The 24313-nt window shown below is 55.9% G+C and overlaps 1 protein-coding gene and 1 long non-coding RNA gene across 9 annotated transcripts in view; one reads left to right on the plus strand and one right to left on the minus strand.

The window, feature by feature from the left end:
• Nucleotides 1–24313, plus strand: part of LOC148650003 (protein Wiz-like) — a 32897-nt gene that overhangs the window by 1701 nt on the left and 6883 nt on the right. For 2 of the 8 annotated variants that reach the window (XM_088603318.1, XM_088603317.1), the window contains exons 2-14: nucleotides 5197–5414; nucleotides 6158–6296; nucleotides 6692–6788; nucleotides 8232–8380; nucleotides 9298–10983; nucleotides 11109–11318; nucleotides 12105–12509; nucleotides 12971–13342; nucleotides 14836–14961; nucleotides 18018–18158; nucleotides 20583–21248; nucleotides 22051–22530; nucleotides 23295–23846. In XM_088603318.1, the coding sequence (XP_088459444.1) occupies nucleotides 5271–5414; nucleotides 6158–6296; nucleotides 6692–6788; nucleotides 8232–8380; nucleotides 9298–10983; nucleotides 11109–11318; nucleotides 12105–12509; nucleotides 12971–13342; nucleotides 14836–14961; nucleotides 18018–18158; nucleotides 20583–21248; nucleotides 22051–22530; nucleotides 23295–23846 (5167 nt within the window). In that variant the 5' untranslated portion in view covers nucleotides 5197–5270. Of the gene's footprint in view, nucleotides 1–1345; nucleotides 1649–2408; nucleotides 2527–5196; nucleotides 5415–6157; nucleotides 6297–6691; nucleotides 6789–8231; nucleotides 8381–9297; nucleotides 10984–11108; nucleotides 11319–12104; nucleotides 12510–12970; nucleotides 13343–14835; nucleotides 14962–18017; nucleotides 18159–20582; nucleotides 21249–22050; nucleotides 22531–23294; nucleotides 23847–24313 lie in introns of those variants that run through there. The other 6 variants (XM_088603321.1, XM_088603320.1, XM_088603315.1 and 3 more) reach the window with 6 other exon arrangements.
• On the minus strand, nucleotides 977–2305 carry LOC148650004 (uncharacterized). The gene is made up of 2 exons (XR_015925995.1): nucleotides 1952–2305; nucleotides 977–1169 (listed from the first exon to the last, which is right to left on the minus strand). It is a non-coding gene; the product is annotated as an uncharacterized LOC148650004 (long non-coding RNA).

Consider the following 24313-nt stretch of genomic DNA (forward strand, 5'->3'; position numbering starts at 1 on the left):
GTGTTTCTCGAAAAGAGTAGGGGTGTATTCCCGGTGTCCTGGCCAAATTTCCCCATTGGCCCTTACCAATCATGGCCTCCTAATAATCCCCCTCTATGAATTGGCTTCATTACTCTGCTCTCCTCCCCACTGATAGCTGGTGTGTGGTGAGTGTACTGGAGCACTATGGCTGCCGTCGCATCATCCAGGATGCTGCACATTGGATGCTGCACATTGGTGGTGGTGGTGGAGGGGAGTCCCCATTACCTGTAAAGCGCTTTGAGAGAAGTGTCCAGAAAAAGCGCTATATAAGTGTAAGCAATTATTATTAATTAATTAATTAATTAATTAATATAATTTGGCCAGGACTGAATTAACACCCCTACTCTTTTTGAGAAACGCCCTGGGATTTTGAATGACCACAGAAACTCCCATTTTTTTACATCTCATCCATAGGACGGCGTCTTTTTACTGTCCCCATCACTATACTGGGGCATTAGGACCCACACAGACCGCAGGGTGAGCGCCCCCTGCTGGCCCCACTAACACCTCTTCCAGCAGCCTTAGCTATCCCAGGAGTCTCCCACCCAGGTACTGGCTGGACTCACACCTGCTGAGCTCCAACTGCCAGTCGTGAGTTGCAGGGTGATATGGCTGCTGTGTTGAGGTTTGTATGGCGTGGGGGAAAGCTGATCAGGTCGCTGGGCACAAAGGCTGCACAAAGCGCACACCTCCCTCAGGCTCTTAGGTGCTGGGCCTGCAGCTGCAGCCCTTGTGGGCTTAAACCTTATATTTTAACGTCATTTCTCACAAACAGCGCAGAGAAAGTGTCACCTGCGCAGAGACGTGATCTGGCGAGGCTATTACAACAATTCAAATCTTTCTTCACCGCCAGGCAGCTGACGCATTTTAACAAGTGTGTCCACTTTCCAGACGTGTCGGCAGGTGGTCCGAACATTCACAGGAGACGTTTGGAAATGACAGCCCGGAGAAGTCGTTTTACAGAGTTTTTCACGTATTTCTGACCTGTTTAATAAACAGATGAACACGTGTTCGTATCCTTGCTGGAAGGTGTCCGATTCTGTGGAGCGGACCGCGGATGGAAACACTCCGGGATCTCAGGGGCCTCAGACTCTGTCACTGTGGGGCCACAGTGTCTCTGATTCCTCACTGGTGGTCACACACTGGGTCTAATGGATTCATTGATTCAGGTTACTGATTTCCTCTCATTTTGTTTTTTTCTTATCCCAAACTGCTTTGACAAGCCACTTTTACAGGTGCTATTATCATTATTATTATTATTATTATTATTATTATTATTATTATTATTGCTAATAATAAATCAAAGAGCCTTTGCCGCGCTCCGAGGAAGCGCCGGGTTTGCCACACTCAAGATGGCGGCCCGCAGCGGTCATGCCTGCCCCTCCGCCGCCACCCCGGCGGGCCTGCGGGGAGCATTATGGAGTCGCGCCGCTCGTATCCGGGAAGAGCCGAGGACAGCCGAACGCGCCCAGTGACAGCTAAATAGCAGCGACACGGAGACACACACACGCACAGAAAACGCACGCATAACACACGCAAAAAAAAAAAAAGATTACAGCATGCAACACGGCGTTGTTTAAAGGGCCAAGGAGTTAACTCCTTGAAACGCAACCAGGCCATTTTTCCCGTAAGTACTGAACTAGCAGTCCTGCGCAGAACCGGGCGGTTTTGTCTTTTTTTTTTCCCTCCAGGCGTTGTTTATACCAGACTAGAGCCCCGATTACAGCCTTGGCTTTGGCTTAGCTCGCTGGACGAGTCGAGAAAGAGCGACTTTAATTTTTCCTGGATATTTTACTAAGTAATGCCAGACCCTGGCTTGCATGGCAGTCCTTGGGGGCTCCCGCAATGTCTGTATATATATATATTTAAAAAACAAAACAAAAGCGGAGACTTGTTTCCCAGCTGACTGTGCAGAAACACTCACACACACCTTCGAATTTAGGACAGTCTGACCTGCGCTCGCCCGCCGGGAAGGCGCCTCTCTCCGGGATCGGAGCGAGGCCCGCCGGAGGAGCGGCCCCTAGTCCTCACCAATCGCATGTTGCTGTCGCTGGAGGTGTTCCTGCTGTGTCTGCGCTTGTCGATTTTGGCGGCGATGTTTGTCTCGCCGGACAGGGTGCGATGGCGGTGGTGTTGCCACAGAGGGGCGACAGTCGTGATGTTGTATCAGACAGGGGGCGATAGTGGTGGTGATGTAGTTGTATCAGACAGGGGGCGATAGTGCTGACGTTGTCGTTGTTGTTGGATTACACTGGGGGCGATAGTGGTGACGTTGTTGTTGTTGTTGGATCGGACGGGGGGGTGACGTTGTCGTTGTAATTGTTGGATCAGACGGGGGGTGACGGTGGTGACGTTGACATTGTTGTATTGGACGGAGGGGTGAAGGTGGTGATGTTGTTGTTGGATTGGACAGGGGGCAACGGCAACGGTGGTGACATCTTTGTTATTGGATCGGACACGGGGCGACGGTGGTGACGTTGTTGGATCGGACTGGGGATGACGGAGGTAATGTTGTTGGCGTTGGACCGGACGGGGGGCGATAGTGGTAACGTTGTTTTATCACATGGGGGGCGATCGTGGTGATGTTGTTGTTGGATCAGATGGGGCGACAGTGGTGACATTGTCGTTGTTGTTGGATCAGACGGGGGGGCACGGTGGTGATGTTGTCGTTGTTGGATCGGACGGGGGGTGATGGTGGTGACGTTGTCGTTATTGGATCGGACGGGGGGTGACGGTGGTGAGGTTGTCGTTGTTAGATCTGACGGGGGGCGACGGTGGTGACGTTGTCGTTATTTATGGATTGGACGGGGGGTGACGGTGGTGACGTTGTCGTTATTGGATCGGACAGGGGGCGACGATGGTGACGTTGTCGTTATTTATGGATTGGACGGGGGGTGACAGTGGTGACGTTGTCGTTGTTGGATCGGACGGGGGGTGACGGTGGTGATGTTGTCGTTGTTAGATCTGACGGGGGGTGACGGTGGTGACGTTGTCGTTGTTAGATCTGACGGGGGGCGACGGTGGTGACGTTATCGTTATTTATGGATCGGACGGGGGAGACGGTGGTGACGTTGTCGTTGTTGGATCGGACAGGGGGCGACGATGGTGACGTTGTCATTATTTATGGATTGGACGGGGGGTGACGGTGGTGACGTTGTCGTTGGATCGGACGGGGGGTGACGGTGGTGATGTTGTTGTTGTTAGATCTGACGGGGGGTGACGGTGGTGACGTTGTCGTTGTTAGATCTGACGGGGGGCGACGGTGGTGACGTTATCGTTATTTATGGATCGGACGGGGGAGACGGTGGTGACGTTGTCGTTGTTGGATCGGACAGGGGGCGACGATGGTGACGTTGTCGTTATTTATGGATTGGACGGGGGGTGACGGTGGTGACGTTGTCGTTGGATCGGACGGGGGGTGACGGTGGTGATGTTGTTGTTGTTAGATCTGACGGGGGGTGACGGTGGTGACGTTGTCGTTGTTAGATCTGACGGGGGGCGACGGTGGTGACGTTATCGTTATTTATGGATCGGACGGGGGAGACGGTGGTGACGTTGTCGTTGTTGGATCGGACGGGGGGCGACGATGTTGACTTTGTCGTTGGTGGATCGGATGGGGGGTGACAGTGATGACGTTATCGTTTCTTATGGATCGGATAGGGGGCGACGGTGGTGATGTTTTAATTGTTGTTGGATCGGACGGGGGTGACGGTGTTGACGTCATTGTTGTTGGATCGGACGGGGGTGACGGTGGTGACGTTGTCATTGGATTGGACAGGGGGCGACGGTGGTGACGTTATCGCTATTTATGGATCGGACGGGGTCGACGGTGGTGACTTTGTGGTTGTTTATGGATCGGACTGGGGGTGAGGGTGGTGACGTTGTCATTGTTGGATCGGACGGGGAGCGACGGTGGTGGCGTTGTTTTTGGATCGGATGGGGGGCGATAGTGGTGATGTTGTTGTTGGATCAGATGGATAGGACAGGGGCAATAGAGGTAACATCATTGTTGTTGGACCGGATGGGGGGTGATAGTGGTGATGTTGCTGTTGTATAAGACAGGGGGTGATAGCGGTGACACTGTTGTTCTGTCAGACCGGGGGGGCGATTGTGGTGATGTTGTCGTTGGATCAGATGGGGGGCGATAGTGATGACGTTGCTGTTGTGTAAGACAATAGTGGTGATGTTGCTCTATTATCGGACAGGGCGATAGTGGTGACTTTGTCATTGGATCAGATGGAGGGGGGCTGGCAGAGGTGACATCGCCGTTGGATCATATGGGGGGGGCGACAGAGGTGATGTCATCGCTGGACAGGATGAGGGGCGACAGAGGTGATGTCGTCGTTGGATGGGATGGGGGGGCGACGGAGGTGACGTCGTTGTTGTTGGATCAGACAGGGGGCGATACTGGTGATATTGTTGTTTTGGATCGGATGGAGGGCAACAGAGGTAACGTCGTTGTTGTTGGATCGAATGGGGGTGACAGGGTGACGTAGTTGTTGGATTGGAGGGGGGCGACAGAGGTGACGTTGTCATTGGACTGGCTGGTGGGGGGCGACAGAGGTGATGTTGTCATTGTATTGGACTGGGGGGCACAGAGGTGATGATGTCAGATTGGAAAAGGGGGACAGAGGGTGATGTCATTCTGAACTCCAGGTTTGGAAAAGCTCTGGAGGCTTTAGAGCATCTCATATCCGTAGTGGATGCAGTCTGGGAAACAAGGGCTTTTTGCAATAATTCTGGAAGAAATTCACACTGTAGATTTGGAGGGAGAGCTGGTAAACCCTGTTTTTCTAGACACTGGCCGGGATCTTCCAGCAAGTACAGACAGCGGGACACACTTCTGTGTGCATGTGGTAGCATTCCAGGACACATCCCTCTTGTCCTGGCCAAGGCTGAGGATGTTTTCCCTTCACAGTCAGGAATCCCCTCCTTGCGGAGGCGTGCGGAGCACGTGCTCCAGCAGGAGAGGGGAAGCTCCTGGCGTGCAGGAGTAGACATCATGGCGCGTTCATGCACCAGCTCCTCTCCTGGCAGCAGTGAACCCTCTGCACACTTCTGGGGCCTCAGTGCAAACAGCTGCCGCTAGCGCCCCCTGTCTGCCGTGGTGATGAGAAGCACGCACGCGCGTGTGTGCTGCAAAGACTGACCGCTCTGTCCTCTGCCCGTGCCCAGTGGCTGAGGAACCCTGCGCTATGTAGACGCGCCGTGAGGGCATTGGGTGGGAGGACGGTGGCGATCGCGGCGCCATGGAGAGACTGGACGTCACTGCTGTCGCTCCTGCAGACTCTCCAGAAGACCCCCTCAGTCCAGGACGGGCCCCTCCGTCCCCAGCCAGCACTCCAGCACAGGGCTCAGTGGCTCCTCCTGCAGTTCAGCACCGCACCTTACAGGTGAGGCCAGGGTATGGTTTCCATCCAGCGCTGGCAGTCTCCGGGATCCCAGCCCAGAATAATCACCCCCGGATACCGCACTGAGCAAACATCGGTTCATTTTTATTCAAAACGATTTCAGATACCTTTTAAAATAACTTTGGAATTAATAATAATATATTAATATTATAATAATTCCTTACACTTATATAGCACTTTTCTGGACACTCCACTCAAAGCCCTGAGTTAAATAGCTTCTGAGAAAACTGTCCCCTGGCGTGAGTATGTGTCTGTGATGGACTGGCGTCCTGTCCATGGTGTATCCTGCCTTGTGTCTGTTGCTTGCTGGGATAGGTTCCAGCTCCTCTGTGACCCTGAATTGGAAGAAGAGGTTAGAAAATGGGTGGATGGAATTGTCAGGTTATTGTTTTATGCCCACCTGCTTTCGAACCTCCAGGTGTGCCGACTCCCTCTCTCAGGGGGGAGGGAGGGGTGAAGAGACAGGTGAGTGTGCTCCCCGACACGCCCCCTCACTGGTCGCGCTGCCCCCAGGGGGCGCTGTTCGACACATGTCAACTGTCTTACGGTCTCGCAATGTCTGCATCGCAGAGTTTAGCCTGAGCAGCCCTGCTACACCTATAAAATCTCGTTTCTGTCCCTAATATTTTTTCGGCTCAAGAGATCGATTTGACTCTCACACAGTGCGGACATTCGAAGCAGCCGGCTAGGGCCCTGTCTCTCAACCTCACCCTTGTCTCTCCCAGGGCTCCCTCTCTCCTGGCGCCATGGACGAGTTGGCGGGTGACGCAAGCGGGGGCTCCTCGGCGAAGGGGGGGCCTCGCCCCTCGGCGTTTCCCTCCTCCCAGGCCTGGGATTCGGACTCCGAGAAAGACGCGCTGGACGGTACTGACCGCCGCCGGACTGCTCATGGACAGGTTGATTGTCAGGGTGGTGTTTCCTGGAAGAGGCACTGGGAAGATTAGCGCGTTGGTATTTGGCAGGAGGGAATGGGTACGATCTGTGAAATAATCCCGGCGTATTGACGAATCAGCGTCGCATGTCAGAAGAATCAGAGGGCGTCGTTGTATCTTACTCACTCAGGCCTGTGTGACAAGATGACTAGTCAGCATGATTTATCGGCACGCTGCGACAGGCATCGCAGTGTGATGTGTTTTACACCTATCGCTCACAGAAGGTGATCAGTTATTCTTTATTGATTGAGCTGCAGGGTTTTGACTAGATAGAACCACAGTGTGGTGCCAGTGTGTTTTACCACGACTCTGTGTTCTGTCCGACAGAGGAGGAGCTGCAGCACTTTTCAAACCCTCATGGCCTGGCGGCGCACAGCCCTGGACCCACCCCAAGAGCCCCCGGCCTGGGACCGAGGACAGACAAGTGAGCCACCCTGGAGCTGGGGGATAGAGGCAGTCTGTGCATGAGGCAGAGGACAGACAGGAGAGACGCTCTAGAGCTGGGGGATAGAGACAGTCTGTGCATGAGGCAGAGGGCAGACAGGAGAGACGCTCTAGAGCTGGGGGATAGAGACAGTCTGTGCATGAGGCAGAGGGCAGACAGGAGAGACGCTCTAGAGCTGGGGGATAGAGACAGTCTGTGCATGAGGCAGTGGGGAGACAGGAGAGACGCTCTAGAGCTGGGGGATAGAGACAGTCTGCATGAGGCAGAGGACAGGCAGGAGAGACACTCTAGAGCTGGGGGATAGAGACAGTCTGTGCATGAGGCAGATTGCAGACAGGAGAGACACTAGAGCTGGGGATAGAGACAGTCTGTGCATGAGGCAGAGGGCAGACAGGAGAGACTCTCTAGAGCTGCGGGATACTGACTGTGCACGAGGCAGAGGGCAGACAGGAGAGACACTCTAGAGCTGGGGGATAGAGACAGTCTGTGCATGAGACAGAGAACAGGCAGAATAGACACTCTAGAGCTGGGGGATAGAGACAGTCTGTGCATGAGGCAGGGGACAGGCAAAAGAGACACTCTAGAGCTGGGGGATAGAGACAGTCTGTGCATGAGGCAGAGGGCAGACAGGAGAGACGCTCTAGAGCTGGGGGATAGAGACAGTCTGTGCATGAGGCAGGGGACAGACAGGAGAGACGCTCTAGAGCTGCGGGATAGAGACAGTCTGTGCATGAGGCAGGGGACAGACAGGAGAGACGCTCTAGAGCTGGGGGATAGAGACAGTCTGTGCATGAGGCAGGGGACAGACAGGAGAGACACTCTAGAGCTGGGGGATAGAGACAGTCTGTGCATGAGGCAGGGGACAGGCAGGAGAGACACTAGAGCTGGGGGATAGAGACAGTCTGTGCATGAGGCAGGGGACAGGCAGGAGAGACACTAGAGCTGGGGATAGAGACAGTCTGTGCATGAGGCAGGGGACAGGCAGAAGAGACACTCTAGAGCTGGGGGATAGAGACAGTCTGTGCATGAGACAGAGGACAGGCAGGAGAGACACTCTAGAGCTGGGGGATAGAGGCAGTCTGTGCATGATGCAGAGGGCAGACAGGAGAGACACTAGAGCTGGGGGATAGAGACAGTCTGTGCATGAGACAGAGGACAGGCAGAATAGACACTCTAGAGCTGCGGGATACTGACTGTGCACGAGGCAGAGTGCAGACAGGAGAGAAAGTCAGACAAGTCAGAAAGCCCAAAATTGAACACGCGTATGGGCACCCTCAGGGGAGGCGAGGAAGGAAGGTGCAGATCCTCCTGCCTTCCTGCTTGCCTGTGTGCCAGCCGATGTCCTGTCATCAGATCAGGTGGTGTGGGCCTGGCGCTTGATCTCCATTTCCCATCATGCCTCTGTCTTGCTCTCCGCCTCAGGCCCGACAGCGAGGGCGACCACGCACCTGAGAGACGGCAGCCCTCGTCTCCGCGCAATCCCACCAGCGCTGGGTCCGAGGGGGGCCGGGTGGGGCCCAGCACACAGAAAGAGGAGCCAAAGATGCCGCTGTCCACTGGGACGCCCGACTGTAAGTGTCAAGATAGTGACGGTGGAGGAGTTGGAGACTCCCAGTGTCCAGCAGTCTGATCCTCTCCTGTCTTTACAGTGTCCTCAAGTAGACTCCCAGTGTACAGCAGTCAGATCCTCTCCTGTCTTTACAGTGTCCTCAAATAGACTCCCAGTGTACAGCAGTCTGATCCACTCCTGTCTTTACAGTGTCCTCAAATAGACTCCCAGTTTACAGCAGTCTGATCGTCTCCTGTCTTTACAGTGTCCTCAAATAGACTCCCAGTGTCCAGCAGTTTAATCCACTTCTGTCTTTACAGTGTCCTCAAATAGACTCCCATTGTACAGCAGTCTGATCCATTCCTGTCTTTACAGTTTCCTCAAATAGACTCCCAGTGGACAGCACTCTGATCCACTCCAGGCTTTACCAGATGCAGGACTCTCATTCAAATTGTTCAGTTCCTGGGGTGCTGTCTGTGTGGAGTTTGCATGCTCTCTCCCGGTGTTAAGTTGGGTTTGCTCTGGGTGCTCCGGTTCCTCCCACAGTCCAAAGACGTGCTGGTGGGTTAATGAGCTTCTGGGAAAATTGGCCCTGGTGTGAGTGTGAGTGTAGCCTGCCTTGTTTGCATTGCTTGCTGGGATAGGATCTGGCTCCCCCATGACCCTTTACTGGATGAACTGGTCAGAAAATGGATGAATGGCAAGCAGCATAGTAATAAAAAAGATTAATAAGGTTAATTGCCATGTTTAATTATGGGCGATGTGTAGATCTTGGAAGACTCCTGTAAAGATCCCTGGGGACAGGCTTCATCAGCCCTGCTGGGTTATTAGGGTGCCTGTTACGTTCTGCACCCCGATCCTCTTTGCTCTCCTTATCCCCACATTGTTATTCTAACGCTTCTCTCCTCCTCCTCCTCCTCTGCCCTTCCTCCTCCACAGCCGGAGAGGAGAGTGACGGCCCGGGCGCGGCAGCAGCAGCAACCAAACCAAAGGAAGGGCCGGGGCTCGGCTCGGGCGACTCGTCTGGCGGGAAGGGGAGCAGCCTGGAGGTGCAGGAGGACGTGTACCGCTTCCCCGCGGACTCGGAGCCCGAGAGCCCCCCAGTGGCGCCCTGGGCGCACTGCACGTTCATGGAGAGGAGGAAGAGGAAGAGAGCACTCCTGAAGCCCTTCTCCGGCCTGGGGTCGGAGCCAGTCCAACTGCCGGGGCACAGGGGGGGGAGTAAGGAGCCCCCCGTGAGACTGGGGGAAGTGGCGCGTTCCAGCTCTGGCTCCAAAGCCAGCTCCCAGCCCAGGGCAGGCAGCGTGTTCACGGGGAAGCTGAGAGAGGGGAGGTACGGCTTCCTGAAGACGGATCCTAAAGACCTGGGGGGAGGACAGGGAGAAGACCGGGAGCTGGAGGACGATAGAGGTGAAGCGAAGGGAGTACAGGAGGACGTGGAGGAGGAGGAGGAGAAAAGGGGAGCAGGAGAGGAGGAGGAAGAAGCACTTTGTCAAGAGACGTCGGTATACACCTGTGTGGAGTGCAGCATCTACTTCAAGAAGCAGGTCCACCTGCAGGAGCACATGCGCCAGCACTGCCAGCAGGGGGCGACGAGAGACTGGGGTGGCGCGGGCGAGGGGGGTGGCAGGAGAGGGGGCGGCTCAGGCGGCAGTGGGGCGCTTCTGAGAGGAGGGGCAGGCGCGGGGGGCCGGTTCAGCTGTGAGGAGTGTGGCTGGGAGTTCGAGGAGCGGGGGGCGTTGGCGCAGCACTGCCGGCAGCACCAGGAGTCGCGGCAGAGGATCCTGGAGGAGATCCGCAAGCTGAACGAGGACGGGGGCGGGGCCGGGGGCGGGGCCAGGGGCGGGGGGCGGGTCGACACAGGGGGCGGGGCCCTGGTCCTGGGGGGCGCCGTGTCCGCCCCCCACCGGCTGCGCTGCCCCAAGTGCAACTTCGGGACGGACTCCTCCAGGGTGTACGTGGAGCACGCCAAAATGCACATCAAGGAGCGCAACAGCCAGAGAGCGAGAGGAAGGGGGTACGCGCACCCCCATCGCCCCCTCCACCAGCAGCACCCCGGCGCCCGGGGCCCGTACTCCTCCCCCTTCGCCGCCGAGCCCGGCCCCGCCCCCTCGGGCAAGGGCTTCCAGGCGCCCAGCGAGAGCGCCCTGAAGGAGCACGGCCGCTACGCGCACCCGTCCCGCCTGCACGCCGCCCCCGCCGGCGAGACGGGGGCCCTTCTGGAGGAGGGGGGGCTGCCGGGGACCAGCCGCGACTACGCCGGCCCCGGCCTCTTCCCGGGGTTCCGGACCGCCAGGCAGGTGCCCAAGGCTCAGCCTTCGCCGCCCTCCCTGGCCGGGCTCCCGAAGCCGGGGGTGGACCTGGGGCACCCCGCCGCGGTCAAGGGAGGGCCCTACCGCCCCCTGAACTTTGACCCGTCTCAGCCCCGCAGGAGGGACGTGGCCTTCAAGACCATCGGAGCCCGGAGACCCGAGCGAGAGGGAGAGCCCGAGTCAGACCCACAGAGCCCCGAGGAAGAGCCCGAGGAGAACCAGAACCAGCAGAGTGTCTGTTCCGCCAGGCCAGCCGGATCAGAACCAGACCCAGCGGAGGAACCTGAACCTGTCTGTACTCAGTGGTTTCCAGGTAGAGTCGTTGGACCAGTCTGCCCGATTTTTCCTTTTCTCTCAGTCTTGCTTTCGTTGGTTTCTGAATTTTTCCTTCTCCTTCACTCATTTCTCTGTGTCTGTGACGTGATCGTCCCTCTACAGAATCCGTGCAGGTGCCGAAGACTGCGGTGCAGCTGAAACGCAGTTTTGCCCGCAGCCTGCAGGGGGCGGCAGACACCCTGGGCCTCTCGGAGGGCCAGCAGACACAGCTCCGTCACATGGTGCCTGTGGTTGTCATGGAGACCTTCGACTTTGGCCCCCAGACTGTAGCCCCCTTGAATACAGGACTGCGGAAGACCGACCGAGCTACAGGTGAGCTTTCCTTAAAAGCATTTCTAGCCCAAGAAAACATGTAGGTTATTGTTACCATGTTCCTCAAAGGAAGAGTGTGGTCTTCCATCTTCAGAACTGTCATGTACCACGAGTTTTGTGATGGGAATGTGTCAACCCCTATTACATTTTTCTGTCGTACAACCGGGAGAGCAAAGGGCCACCCCTGTTTAATTTTGCCATGGTAAGCCCTGCTGAAAGCACAGCGATGCTGTAAATTTGCGTCTGGGCAGCGGACCTGTTATCGAGGTGGGGGGATCGTGTTTTACGGAAATGCTGTTTACCTTTCCTGTTTTAAACTTTGGGGATAAGTAATACCAGTGTTACAGAACTTGAAAATGTAAGGTTCGGTCCCTTTATAGCACGGCCCAGGGGTTGATTCCTAGGGTGCTGTCCGTATGGAGTTTGCATGTTTTCCCTTTGTTCATCTGGGTTTCCTCTGGGTGCTCCAGTTTCCTCACACAGCCTCAAGACATGCCCGCGGCTTAAGTGGCTTCTGGGAAAACTAGCCCTGGTGTGAGTGTGTGTCTGTGAGGGACTGGCGTCCTGTCCAGGGGGTACCCTGCCCTGTGCCTGTTGCTTGCTGGGACAGACTCCAGCTCCCCCGTGAGGCTGATTTGGATAAAACAGTTAGAAGACGGATTGATCGATAGACGAATGGTCCGACACTTCTGGAGACTCTGTGTCTTGTGCTCTTGCTTTGAGAAATAAGGCGCCTCCCTCGCGTCTTGTCATTCTCCTGCTTCTGACTGTCCCATGATTCCCCAGCCGCGTCTCCTCCCTTACTGGAGCACCTCCTGGCCTCTCGCTCGCCCGGGGCAGACGAGGACAAGGAGGGGGGAGACCCCAAAGACCGCCACAATACCGACGCTGAGGAGGAGGAGGAGGAGGAAGAGGAGGAGGAGGAGGAAGAAGAAGGAGAGGGGCTCTTCTTCCTGGACGAGGACTACCCGGACCACTTGCCCCTGGGGTCGGACCCCTCCCTACTGAAGAGCGTGGAGAGGAAATGCCCCTACTGCCCCGACCGCTTCCACAACGGCATCGGGCTGGCCAACCACGTGCGCGGGCACCTGAACCGCGTGGGCGTCAGCTACAACGTGCGGCACTTCATCTCGCCCGAGGAGGTCAACGCCATCGAGAGGAAGTTCTCCTACCAGAAGAAGAAGAAGAAAGGTGAGGGAGGTGTGAGGCAGTGATGATAATAATAATGACTGCTTACACTTCTTTTCTGGACACTCCACTCAAAGCGCTTTACAGGTAATGGGGACTCCCCTCCACCACCACCAATGTGCAGCCCCACCTGGATGATGAGACGGCAGCCATAGTGCACCAGTACCCTCACCACACACCAGCTCTCAGTGGGGAGGAGAGCAGAGTAATGAAGCCAGTTCAGACATGGGGGTTATTAGGAGGCCAGTGGGAGGGATTTAGCCAGGACACCAGGGTAGCACCCCACTCTTCTCGAGAAATGCCCTGGGATTTTTAATGACCACAGAGAGAAAGAAAAGAAAAAAGAGATAACGTATCCTTAATTCTTGCCATGTGCGTCTCCTTTACTCTTCCCCTTCTCCCTCTTCCCCTCACTTGCCTTCCCACTGTGTCGATTCCTCCGTACCCCTCTCCCCTCTCTGCAGTAGCTAACTTCGACCCCGACACGTTCAGCCTGATGCGCTGCGAGTTCTGCAGCGCCGGTTTCGACACCCGGGCCGGCCTGTCCAGCCACGCCCGCGCGCACCTCCGCGACTTCGGCATCACCAACTGGGAGGTCACCGTCTCGCCCATCAACATCCTGCGCGAGCTCTTCTCCAGCCGGCCCGACCTCGCCCTGGCCCGCGACCCGGCGGCCCCGTCCCCGCCGCACAGCGAGCCCAGCGAGGGCGAGGAGCCGGAGCCGGAGGCGGAGGAGGCGCCAGAGGGCGGCGGAGGAGACGCGCTGTCCCCCTTCCCCTCCAGCCCTCCCCCGTCCTCCGCTCCGCCCTGGCGAGACGACAGCCTGCCCCCGGAAGGTATGTGGACGATGGGAAGAGGTAGGGCACTCAGTTCTTCAGCTCACCTCCCCATCCATCTAAAGAAACTGTGAACAGACACGTGTACAGATGCTTTGCCTAATTGCACTTAACCTGGCACAGTCATCTCCGAATCCTCCTCGCTCTCGCTCAGGGCAGAACCTGCTGCCTGCTTTCACCTCCCCCTCCCCCTTGGGAGGGGGAGGTGCTCACTGTTTCCAACCCACCCAGATCAGGGCGGAGCTATGCTCCCAGCCCCTACTTCAGGGAGGAGCCTTCTCCCAGCCCCCCCCCCCCCCCTTGGGGCGGAGCCTGCTCACTGCTCCCAAACCCACCCAGATCAGGGCGGAGCTATGCTCCCAGCCTCCCCCCCGACACACCTCGGGGCGGAGCCTACTCACTGTTCTCAACCCCACCCAGATCAGGGCGGAGCTATGCTCCCACCCCCACCTCCACTTCAGGGAGGAGCCTTCTCCCAGCCCCCCCCTTGGGGCGGAGCCTACTCACTGTTCTCAACCCCACCCAGATCAGGGCGGAGCTATGCTCCCAGCCCCGCCTCCACTTCAGGGCGGAGCCAGCTTCCAGCCCCCCCTCTCTACACACCTTGGGGCGGAGCCTGCTCACTGCTCCCAGCCCCACCCAGATCAGTGCAGAGCCCTCCACTGGGGCAGAGCCTGCCCCCTACTCCCAGCCCCGGCCCCACCTTGGGGTGAAGCCTCTTCCTGTCCCACCCCCACCTCAGGGTGGAGCCTCTTTCAGCCCCGCCCATATCTCAGGGCAGAGCCTGCTCCCATCCTCCCAGCTCAGGGCGATCCCGGCTCCCAACCCCCCCCTCCTCCTGCAGGACAGAATCAACTCCCTACCATGCAATCACCCCAAGAGCCAACTCCCAACCCTGCAAGTTGGGATCTCCCATTCCTGAATTTTCTTTGGTTTAATAGTCTCATCTCTGCATTGAAATCCACTTCTGTCCATTTGATCCAGGAGTTGTGGTCCTACTGGTTGCCTTGAACCATAACTCATGTGGCGTGGAATGTGCCCGTCTCTTTGTAATCGCTTGATGATGAGCAGTCTCGATTATGGCAGTATTGCAGTCCACCGAAGAGTAATTATGATGCTTCTTGGCGAGACCAGATCTATTCTGCACTAGCATGTGCTATCATATTATTCTGCTCCTGTCCTTCAGCTTCCAACAGTGAGTGTTTTTTTATTGGTGTCAGAGGTGAAGTACTGGCTTGGGCTGGTGATGCAATGGGATAAAAGATGCAGTAGCTCAGTAATAGAAAAGCAAGTAATTGTTACTGTTCTATAGCGGTTTCATCCCAGACGATCACAAAGCGCTACATACTTAAGGTAATGCTCCTGCTAAATCCACAAATAAAAGGCGAGTCAAAATCCGTTCTGCTGGAGAGAGGTTTAGTGTGTAATCGATTAGTCGTGTCGGCGGAGCTGCGCGCTCCCGGGGCCCCATCTTCTCGATCCTCCGCCCCCAGCTCGATTGGCCACGCCTGGCTTCGGCTGCGCATGTGGACGGACCAAGATGGCCGCTTCCACCGCCTCCCCGCAGACTGGCAGGGAGACAATAGCCCGGGCCCCGGAGACGGCGCTCATCGCCAACGGTGAGACCGAGGCGCGGAGCCGGGGAGAGAAGCGAGCCGAGAGCCGGGGGGTGGTGGCTGTGGGGACGGGGGAGCATTTATTACCCGCGGATTGTCGGCCCGCTGTGCGTGTAAGTGCGCGCCCATGGAAGTCGACCGTGAGCAGAAGGGGAAAAACAATTAAAATGAAATGGGGACTGTTGTGTCAATCAGCGCCACTGCTCAGACAGCAAGGTTTGCGTTATTAACAGATGTACACGGGGCTGTTTTAATATCTGGATTCCTCCACACAGATATTGAGGTATCGCTGCAGAAGAGCCCTCAGTAAGGCGCACAGAAGTGATGTGATCTGCGGGGTTTCTTTATTGTCTGAACGCCGGAGAGAGAGGGACAGGCTCCGCTTTGTCTCCGGGTCTCCCGGCGCCTCCGGAGAAAACGAGCGAAGTTACTGTTGCTCTGTTATAATCTCTTTGTTTTGCTTCTCCGTAGGTGTGTTTATTGTTTTGGTGGGTGGGTGGGTGGGGGGGTAAGTTTGAGAGCGAATAGTTTTGTCACATTCAGCAGCACAAGCGAAATCCCGTCCTGACATCCACAAAGACGATAATATTGCAACACCACCTCGCCTCCGCTCTCGCCGGAGACGCGGCAGACGCCGAGGAGAGCTCCTGTTGTTGTTGTGATTATCGAGACCCCCGCGTCCCTGTCCGTGCGGTCCGAGAGCCGGTTTCGTTACGCTGTCGGACTTCAGTGCCGTCGTGATTACGTCAAACCCAGCGCTTCTCGCCGCTCTGGCGTCGCCATCTTTACCACCGGGATCAGGATGACATTCGCTTTCCTGTCTCGGGTTGCGAGAGGGGCGGAATCGCCCGCCTTCCCCAGAAGCGGCTTATATTTTGAGAACAAAGGTGAAAAGACGGAGAAGCCGCCGGTGAGCAGATACGCTCCGCCAGGGAGCCGCGATGAACCCCCTCCCTGTCCGGGGCTGAGCCTGCAGATGGTTCCGCCGGTACCGGTCACAGTCCGGCTCGGCGTGTTCCAGTTGTTTCAGGAGCTGCGCAGTTACTAATACTGCACGTCCGCTCGCAAGGTGTTCTTACTGAAGCGTGTTTTCTGGTCAGCAGCTATAAAGGACCTCCAGAACAAATCCTTTTGACATGTCTGATTGAGATGATGGTCTGCTGTGGTTGGATGGGATATTAGGAGGCCCTGTCTGACACAGTAGTAAAACCCCAAGACCAGGGGTCCTGGGGTGTGTACAGGGCACGAACGGAGTCAGCACAGTGGACTTGCTGGACCAGCAGAGAAACGCGACCCAGAGGACACAAGTGGAGACTGTGGGGAGGTGCCACTTTACACAAAGGGTGGTGGGAGCCTGGAGCAGCCTGCCCAGCCGTGTTGCTGAAGCTGACACTGGCTGGTTGAGATCTGGGATCAATTAGCTACTAAAAACCAAACAACCTAGATGTGCTGAGTAACGCCCCCCACCCCTCTTTAGTCACCATTTTTAATGTTCTCCAGTCCAGGAGGGCTGCTGTGTGCGCAGGCTCTGGTTCCAGCTCAGCTCTTCCTGACCCGACTGAGCCGGGCCTCCTCCGGGTCGAGAGAACCAGGAGCCCTGCTGGGCTGGGGTACCCCTCGGTCTGAGCCACAGGGGGGCAGTGTAGAGCAGTGTCTGGGGCTGGGGTACCCCTCGGTCTGAGCCACAGGGGGGCAGTGTCTGGGCTGGGGTACCCCTCGGTCTGAGCCACAGGGGGGGCAGTGTAGAGCTGTGTCTGGGGCTGGGGTACCCCTCGGTCTGAGCCACAGGGGGGGCAGTGTAGAGCTGTGTCTGGGACTGGGGCACCCCTCAGTCTGAGCCACAGGGGGGCAGTGTAGAGCAGTGTCTGGGGCTGCACCTCGGTCTGAGCTATGCGGGGGCAGTGTAGAGCAGTGTCTGGGGTTGGGGTACCCCTCATTCTGAGCCACACGGGGGCAGTGTCTGGGGTACCCCTCCGTCTGAGCTACGCGGGGGCAGTGTAGAGCAGTGTCTGGGGTTGGGGTACCCCTCATTCTGAGCCACACGGGGGCAGTGTAGAGCAGTGTCTGGGGCTGGGGTACCCCTCAGTCTGAGCCACACGGGGGCAGTGTCTGAGTCTGAGGTACCCCTCAGTCTGAGCCACAGGGTGGCAGTTTAGAGCATTGTCTGGGGCTGGGGTACCTCTCAGTGTGAGCCACATGGGGGCAGTGTAGAGCAGTGCTGGGGGTGGTGAGTTTGAGTTGCTGTTTCCCCACATGCAAGATAATTCTGCCTGTTTGCTCCCAGAGCCGTTTCTTTTCGGTCTTGTGACCCCTTTGAAAGCATGGTGAGCCCGTCAGGTCTGCTGATCAATAATGCGCCAGTTCCCCAGTTCTGGCACGGGGTTGGCTTTGCTGTAGGGGTCAGAGCTGGGGGCACTGTGTCTGCGCGCCCCCTCGCTCTCGGGTCCCATGGGCCTGTGGCTATCGGGCGCCTCGGAAGTCTCGGGCCACGTTTTCCCAGCAGCCTCCAGTGCAGGGGTACGCTCTGGGGCAGTTTCACCCCCATGTTGGGCCAGAGAGCTGCTGAAACACCATTGACACCCTCTGGAACACGGCGTTGCAACTTCGCAAATGAGCGGTTCGCAGGGTCTGGAAAGCCCTGGCGGCACTGCGTTCTTTAGTCCGCAGGAGTCTCTCCTGCCTTAATCGCAAAGTGGTCAGGGGGCGAGTTTCTTTAACTGCTGAAGTCTGGAGCGCGTTTAGGTCGGAAATTCCTGATCCCTGGCAGTTTCTCCCTCATGTGTGAGGTACCCACAGCATTGTGCTGAGCTGACTCCAGGAAGGGCACTTATTCTGAGCAGGACTGGTTCAGGTGGACAGGCTGCCTGTGTGTCCAGCAGTGGGGAAATGCAGTCTGTCTTGAAGTGCCTGTATTTTGGTCTCTGTGAGTCTGCCAGTCTGTCTCTCTTACCAAGGCCTTGATTGTGATTGACTGCTTCCTTGTGTGTCAGTGGTACTTAAGCTGGTTGTTGGGCCACAGACACTCGGCAGACTGTCTGAGCCTGATTTTTTTTTCTCAGGCGGGGAGGAAGACGAGATGCCCGCGGTGGAGGTCGTGACCCCTGCTCCAGGTAAACGGAGTGCGGTGGCGCCCCCCCCAGGAGAAACGGGGCCCAAACCAGCAGACCCTGGCGTTGCCAGAGAGGAAACAGACACCAGGGGTGAGAGGGGATGAGAGGGGAGTTGGTACTGGACAAATGCAGAGATTGGGGTGACAGGAGTCCAAGATGAAGAGTGCTTTGACTCAACAATATCAAAGCTTCCAATCCATGACACAGCTAGCTCTGTGATTGATTATGAAGTTCTGAGCCTCTTATTCATGACACAGCTGGCTCTGTAATTGATTATAATATTGGAGCCTCCAATCCATGACACAGCTGGCTCTGGGATTGATTATAATATTGGAGCCTCCAATCCATGACACAGCTGGCTCTGGGATTGATTATAATATTGGAGCCTCCAATCCATGACACAGCTGGCTCTGGGATTGATTATAATATTAGAGCCTCCAATCCATGACACAGCTGGCTCTGGGATTGATTATAATATTGGAGCCTCCAATCCATGACACAGCTGGCTCTGGGATTGATTATAATATTGGAGCCTCCAATCCATGACACAGCTGGCTCTGGGATTGATTATAATATTGGAGCCTCCAATCCATGACACAGCTGGCTCTGGGATTAATTATAATATTAGAGCCTCCAATCCATGACACAGCTGGCTCTGGGATTGATTATAATATTGGAGTGTCCAATCCATGACACGGCTGGCTCTGTGATTAAACGTTAATCAACTCAGTTACTTACGGTACCTATAGAAAGTCTAAACCCCCCTTGGACTTTTTCACATTTTATTGTATTACAGTATGGGACCATGATATATTTAACTGGGAATTTTTGCCACTCAACACAAAGTACTTTATAATGTCAAAGTAAAAAAAAGTTCCAAACATTTTACTAAATTCATTAAAAATAAAAAACAGAAAATAATTGAATGCAAAAGTTTTGCCCCCCCCCCCCAGAGTTAGTATTTGGTAAGACCACCTTTGGCAGCAATTACAGCTGTGAGTCTCTTTGGGTAAGTCTCAATCAGCATTACACATCTTGACACTGGACTTTTTGCCAGTTCTTCTTGCCAAAATTGCACAAGCTCCATCAAGTTGGATGGGGAATGTTTGTGAGCAGCAATTTTTAAGTTATTCCACAGATGCCCAGTTGGATTGAGGTCTGGGCTTTGACTGGGCCACTCCAGGACATGAACCTTTTTGGTTTTAAGCTCTCCAGTGTGGCTATGGCTGTATGTTTTGGGTCATTGTTCTGTTGGAAGATGAATGGTCTTCCTAGTCCCAGTGCACCTCAGCTGCAGCACGTTTTCCTCCAGGATTTCTCTGTACTTAGCTCCATCCATTTTCCTTCTATCTTTATGAGGTTTCTAGTCCCTGCCGCAGAGAAGCGTCCCCAAAGCATGATGCTGCCACCACCATGCTTCACTGTAGAGAGGGTGTTCTCAGCGTGATGTGCTGTGTTAGGTTTGCACCAAACATAAGAGTTCAGTTTTGGTCTCATCAGACCATAGAATCTTCCTCCAAATTGTTGAGTCTCTCACTTGCCGAGATGTGAGAAACTCCAGCCGAGATGTGAAATGAGTTTTTTTCAACAAAGGCTTTCTTCTTGCCACCCTTCCATACAAGCCAGGTTTATGAAGTGTCTGTGCTACTGTTGTCTCATGCACATTGTCTCCCATCTCTGTCATGGAGGACTGTAACTCCTTTAGAGTTGCCATAAGGCCTCTTGGTGGTCTCCCTTACTATGGCTCTTCTTGCCCGGACACTCAGTTTTGGAGGACAGCCAGTTCTGGGCAGATTCACCATTGTTCCATATTATCTCACCTTTTTATTGATGGACTTCTCTGTGCTTCGAGGTATATTCGCTGCCTTGGAAATGTTCTTATATCCTTGCCCTGACTGGTATTTGTCAAGAACCTTGTTTCAGATCTGCTTGGAATGTTCCTTGGTCTTCATGGTGTAGTGTTTCCTCGGAAATGCACTAAGTGGGGAAGCTCCCAGACACAGGTGTGTTTATCCTGAAATCATGTGAAACACCTCAGCTGCACACAGGTGGATTCGAGTCAAGTAATTGTGTGACTTGGAGAAGAGAGTTGATTACTTCAGAGGTAATTTAGGTGTCAAAGAAAAGGGGTGAATACTTATGCATTCAATTATTTAATGTTTTTTATTTTTAATTAATTTAGTAAAACGTCTGGATTTTTTTGTTTCCCCCTTTGACATTATAGAGAACTTTGTATGATGAGAGGTAACAATTCTCAGTTAAATGCACCATGGTTCCATGTTGTAACAGCACAATAAAATGTGGAAAAGTCCAAGGTGGGTGTAGACTTCCTATAGGCGCTGTAATTCAGGAGATGGTTTTACATGCTGTATACCTGCTGGAATGACAGCGGCGCTTCTGTTCCAGAAAGGCAGCCTGTTAAACGTCCCCCTGAGGCTGAGACCTGGCGTGGAAGTGCTGTGAGTCAGATGGTTAACGTTGGTCCTCCTGTGCCCTGCTCTTTCTCTCCCCCAGCCTCCAGCCTGCTGACGTGCGCGGTGTGTGGCGCCTCCTTCGAGACCCGGAAGGGCCTGTCCAGCCACGCCCGCTCGCACCTGCGCCAGCTGGGCGTGGTGGAGTCGGAGAGCAGCGGCGCGCCCATCGACCTGCTGTACGAGCTCACCAGGCAGCGGGGGGCCCTGGAGGGTGCCTTCCCCTCCCCCGCCCCCTCCCCCTCCCAGCCCGCCTCTGCCAGGAAGCCGCAGCCCCCGCGGGCCGCGCCCACCCCGCCCCCCAAGAAGGAAGCGCCTGGGAAAGCGGGGGCGCCCGAGAGCGAGGAATCCGAGGAGAAACTCGGCCTGCTTCCAGCCAAGGCGGTCCCTTCTTCTTCCTCCTCCTCGTCTTCCTCCACCCCTTCCTCCTCCTCGTCCTCCTCCCCCGTCGTTGCCGGCGTCAAGGCGCGCCCCACCTCCCCCCTGCTGAAGAAGGCGCCCATCTCCTCGCTGCTGCCCGCCTCCTCCCCGCTGCGTGCCCTGGACCACGAGAGGGGGGCAGGCAGGCTGGTGGGGAGCAGCAGCAGCAGCACCAAGCCTCCCCCTTCCTCCCCCAACCCGCCCTCCTCCTCCTCTTCCTCAGGTGCCCTCCCTCCCTCCTCCAAGCCCTTCTGGGCACCCCAGGACACGGATGCCCCCCTCAACCTCAGTAAGTGTTTCTCGCTGCCCAAGAGTGTGCGTGCATTAACGGTCACTGCGTACCCAGTTTCTCTGACCGGTTATTAAACCTCAGCAGCACAACGGATTGACGTTGACGCGGGAAAAAAAGGACAAATTTCTAAGTAAGCACAAAATTGTGGACTTTGTGAAAGTGCTGTAAGTTGCCATGTTGTCACAAACTCGCATTCAAGTTCCCACGAATTGCGACGTGATGCAGCCCTTCCTGGTCACTAGTCACTGTGATGACTAATGTAATGTGATGTATGATTGATTAAATACAGATGGTGCAGCAGACATTTCACCGCAGAAATGATCTGCAAGAGTAGTGTTGTCCACAGAAACTTCGCAGTCGAGGTCTCGAAGTCAAGAGCGATATTTCGACTGGATTAAAAGCGATAGATTCACAAGCCTGCGTGTTTACAATGCTTGTTAACAACACACAGATGTTTTGTTGCCTCATTCTGAATCGCAGTACACGGCGCTGCGCATACCTGGAAATGTAGTCTATTTTGTGGTGTAAATTTACAAGTTACTGTGTACATTTTACTGTTAATGGGGTTCGAAATGCACTAATCGAAGCTGAGACTTTCAACCCCAAAACGTGAAAATAGTGTTGCAGTGTCGCAGTTCCCCTTTAACATGGACCTTGCAGACAGGGAGCTCCAGTAACTCCTGTCGTTTTCTCCTTCTCTTCCTGTCTCCCCCTCTCACTTCTCCCCCTCTTTCTTCACTCCTCTGTTGCCCCTGTCATCCTTCCATCCTTCCTTCCTGCCCTCTCTCTCCCTCCCCAGCTGTCGATTCGGAGAGCAACAAGGACATCGTCTGCAAGCTGTGCGGCGCCTGGTTCGAGACGCGAAAGGGCCTGTCCAGCCACGCCCGCGCCCACCTGCGCCACTTCGGGGTCGTGGACGCCGAGACGAAGGGCTCGCCCATCGACTACCTCAACGAGCTGATCAAGAGCGACGACTTCAAGCACCGCGCAGACGACGCCGAGTCCTCCCGCGAGGCAGGGGGCGCTGCCTCGGAGCGCCCGGCCTCCTCCTCGGCCCTCAAGCGCCCCGGCCCCTCCTCTTCCTCGGTCGGCGCGGCTGCCGGGCTCCACAAGCACCCGGCCCAGTCCCAGGGCACAGGCGGCGGTGGCTCTTCGGGGTCCAAATCGTCTGGCCTCCTGCCCCTGCCCCCCAAGAGGCTGAAGACGACCCCCAGCTCGGAGCGGTCAGCCATGCAGGTGTACCGGTTGAGCGGCGGAGAGCTGACCCCCCTCTCTCACGGTCAGTCGGGGTGCAGGGTTATTATCTCCCCTAGCGGTTCATTTCTTTACTCTTGAGTGGAAATAGTTCATATCTAGTAGGATTCATGGCGTGAGTAAGTAGTGGGGAGTCGAGTAGAGAACAGTGTTGGTGCTGTTGAGTATTCAGGCCTAGTGGACAGCTGTGATACGATTTAAATGCAGTAGTGTCGTCTGTTTTGGTGTAAAGCCAGTCTTTTGCGGTGCAGTTTACTATACAGAATATTGCAGTACATCCATCCATTCCTTACCGCTTTGTAAGAATTCAGGGTTGCAGGTAAGCCTATCCCGGCATGCGCAAGGCAGACATATGCTCGTACCACGGCCAATCTTCCCAGAAGCCAGTTAACCCACCAGCATGTCTTTGGATTGTGGGAGGGAACTGCAGCGCCCCGAGGAAACCCTCACGTACAAGGGGAGAAGATGCCATAATGTAACTCCACACAGACCGCACCCCTGTCCGAAAGCGAACCCAGGGCCCCAGCGCTGCAAGCCAGCAATGCTGACCACTGCTTTCAGTACAGCGCAAGTTCAGTACCGCACAGCAGTAGCTTTAAAGTAGTACACTTGAATACAGTGTGGTTTAATGGAGGACAGTGGTGTAAATACCATGCTGTGAACCAGTGTTAGGCCAGTATAATAAAGTGCAGTAAAGGTTAGTGTAAGAGAAGTGATGGTGCTGTTGTCCTCTCTGTGTGCGTCTGGGCAGTGACGGAGCTGTTGCCCACTCTGTGTGTCCGCCCACAGGAGAGACCGTGAAGGAGATCGGGTGCGAGTTCTGCGGCGAGTACTTCGAGAACCGCAAGGGCCTGTCCAGCCACGCCCGCTCGCACCTGCGCCAGATGGGCATCACGGAGTGGTCGGTCAACGGCTCGCCCATCGACACGCTGCGCGAGATCATCAAGAGGCGCGGCCTGCCCTGCGCCCTGCCCCTGTCCTCCTCGCCCCCGCCCAGCCTCGGCCCCAAGAGGCCCCTGCTCCCCAAATCCGGCTCCCCGTCCCTGGGGGGCGAGAGGGATGCCCCTCGGGCTCCCCGCTCCGTCTCCTCCCCCTCGTCCTCTCCCACCTCGGCCGGCCTGGTCAAGCGCCTGCCTTTCTCCCTGTCCCACTCGCACCCGCCCACCGCGCGGAAGGTGGTGTCTGGGGGCGGCCTGGCTGCCAAGCTGAAGCCAGAACCTGTCCATCTGGAGTTGGGGGTCCACAGCGCCGGGGGTTCAGGGGTTGGGGGTTACCAGGGAGACCCCTTGCAGGGACATCGGACCTGGACCGGGCCGGACACCCTCCTGCCTCTCAACCTGGGTGAGTGTGGGCAGGGAAACCTGCCTCTGTCCCTCGGTGGTGGTGATCTGTGCGTCTGTCACGCTGCCCTGGCAGAGTAACGCCGTTCCGGCACACCAGACGGGGGACACCCGTCCACACGGAGGGCTGGCATTGCCAAGTCACGGGTACGAGTGTTAATGAGCACCTGCCAGCTTCACAGAGCCGAGGAGGGAGCTGCCTCCAGAGTTCTGTGCATGTAGAGGCACCTGTCTGGGATCCTTCCTGCTCCTGATATATTTCTGGGGGATGTGGGAGAGAGAGATGGAAGGAGGAGGTGGCGGTATGTCATGAGGAAGTGTTAGTTGAGATGAGAGTGGAGATCTCACCGGTGCTGGTTCTCAATCTGCAAGGGGGCCGAAGTGCGGCCACGACGGCTTCTTGGGATGCTATCGCCGGACCGGCGAGCAGTAGGTCCACCTTTCGCCCTGCTCTCCTCGCCCATCTGA

The sequence above is a fragment of the Lepisosteus platostomus genome, chromosome 13 (assembly GCF_059453375.1).
Source record: "Lepisosteus platostomus isolate fLepPlt1 chromosome 13, fLepPlt1.hap1, whole genome shotgun sequence".
In the NCBI taxonomy this organism is placed as follows: Eukaryota; Metazoa; Chordata; class Actinopteri; order Semionotiformes; family Lepisosteidae; genus Lepisosteus; species Lepisosteus platostomus.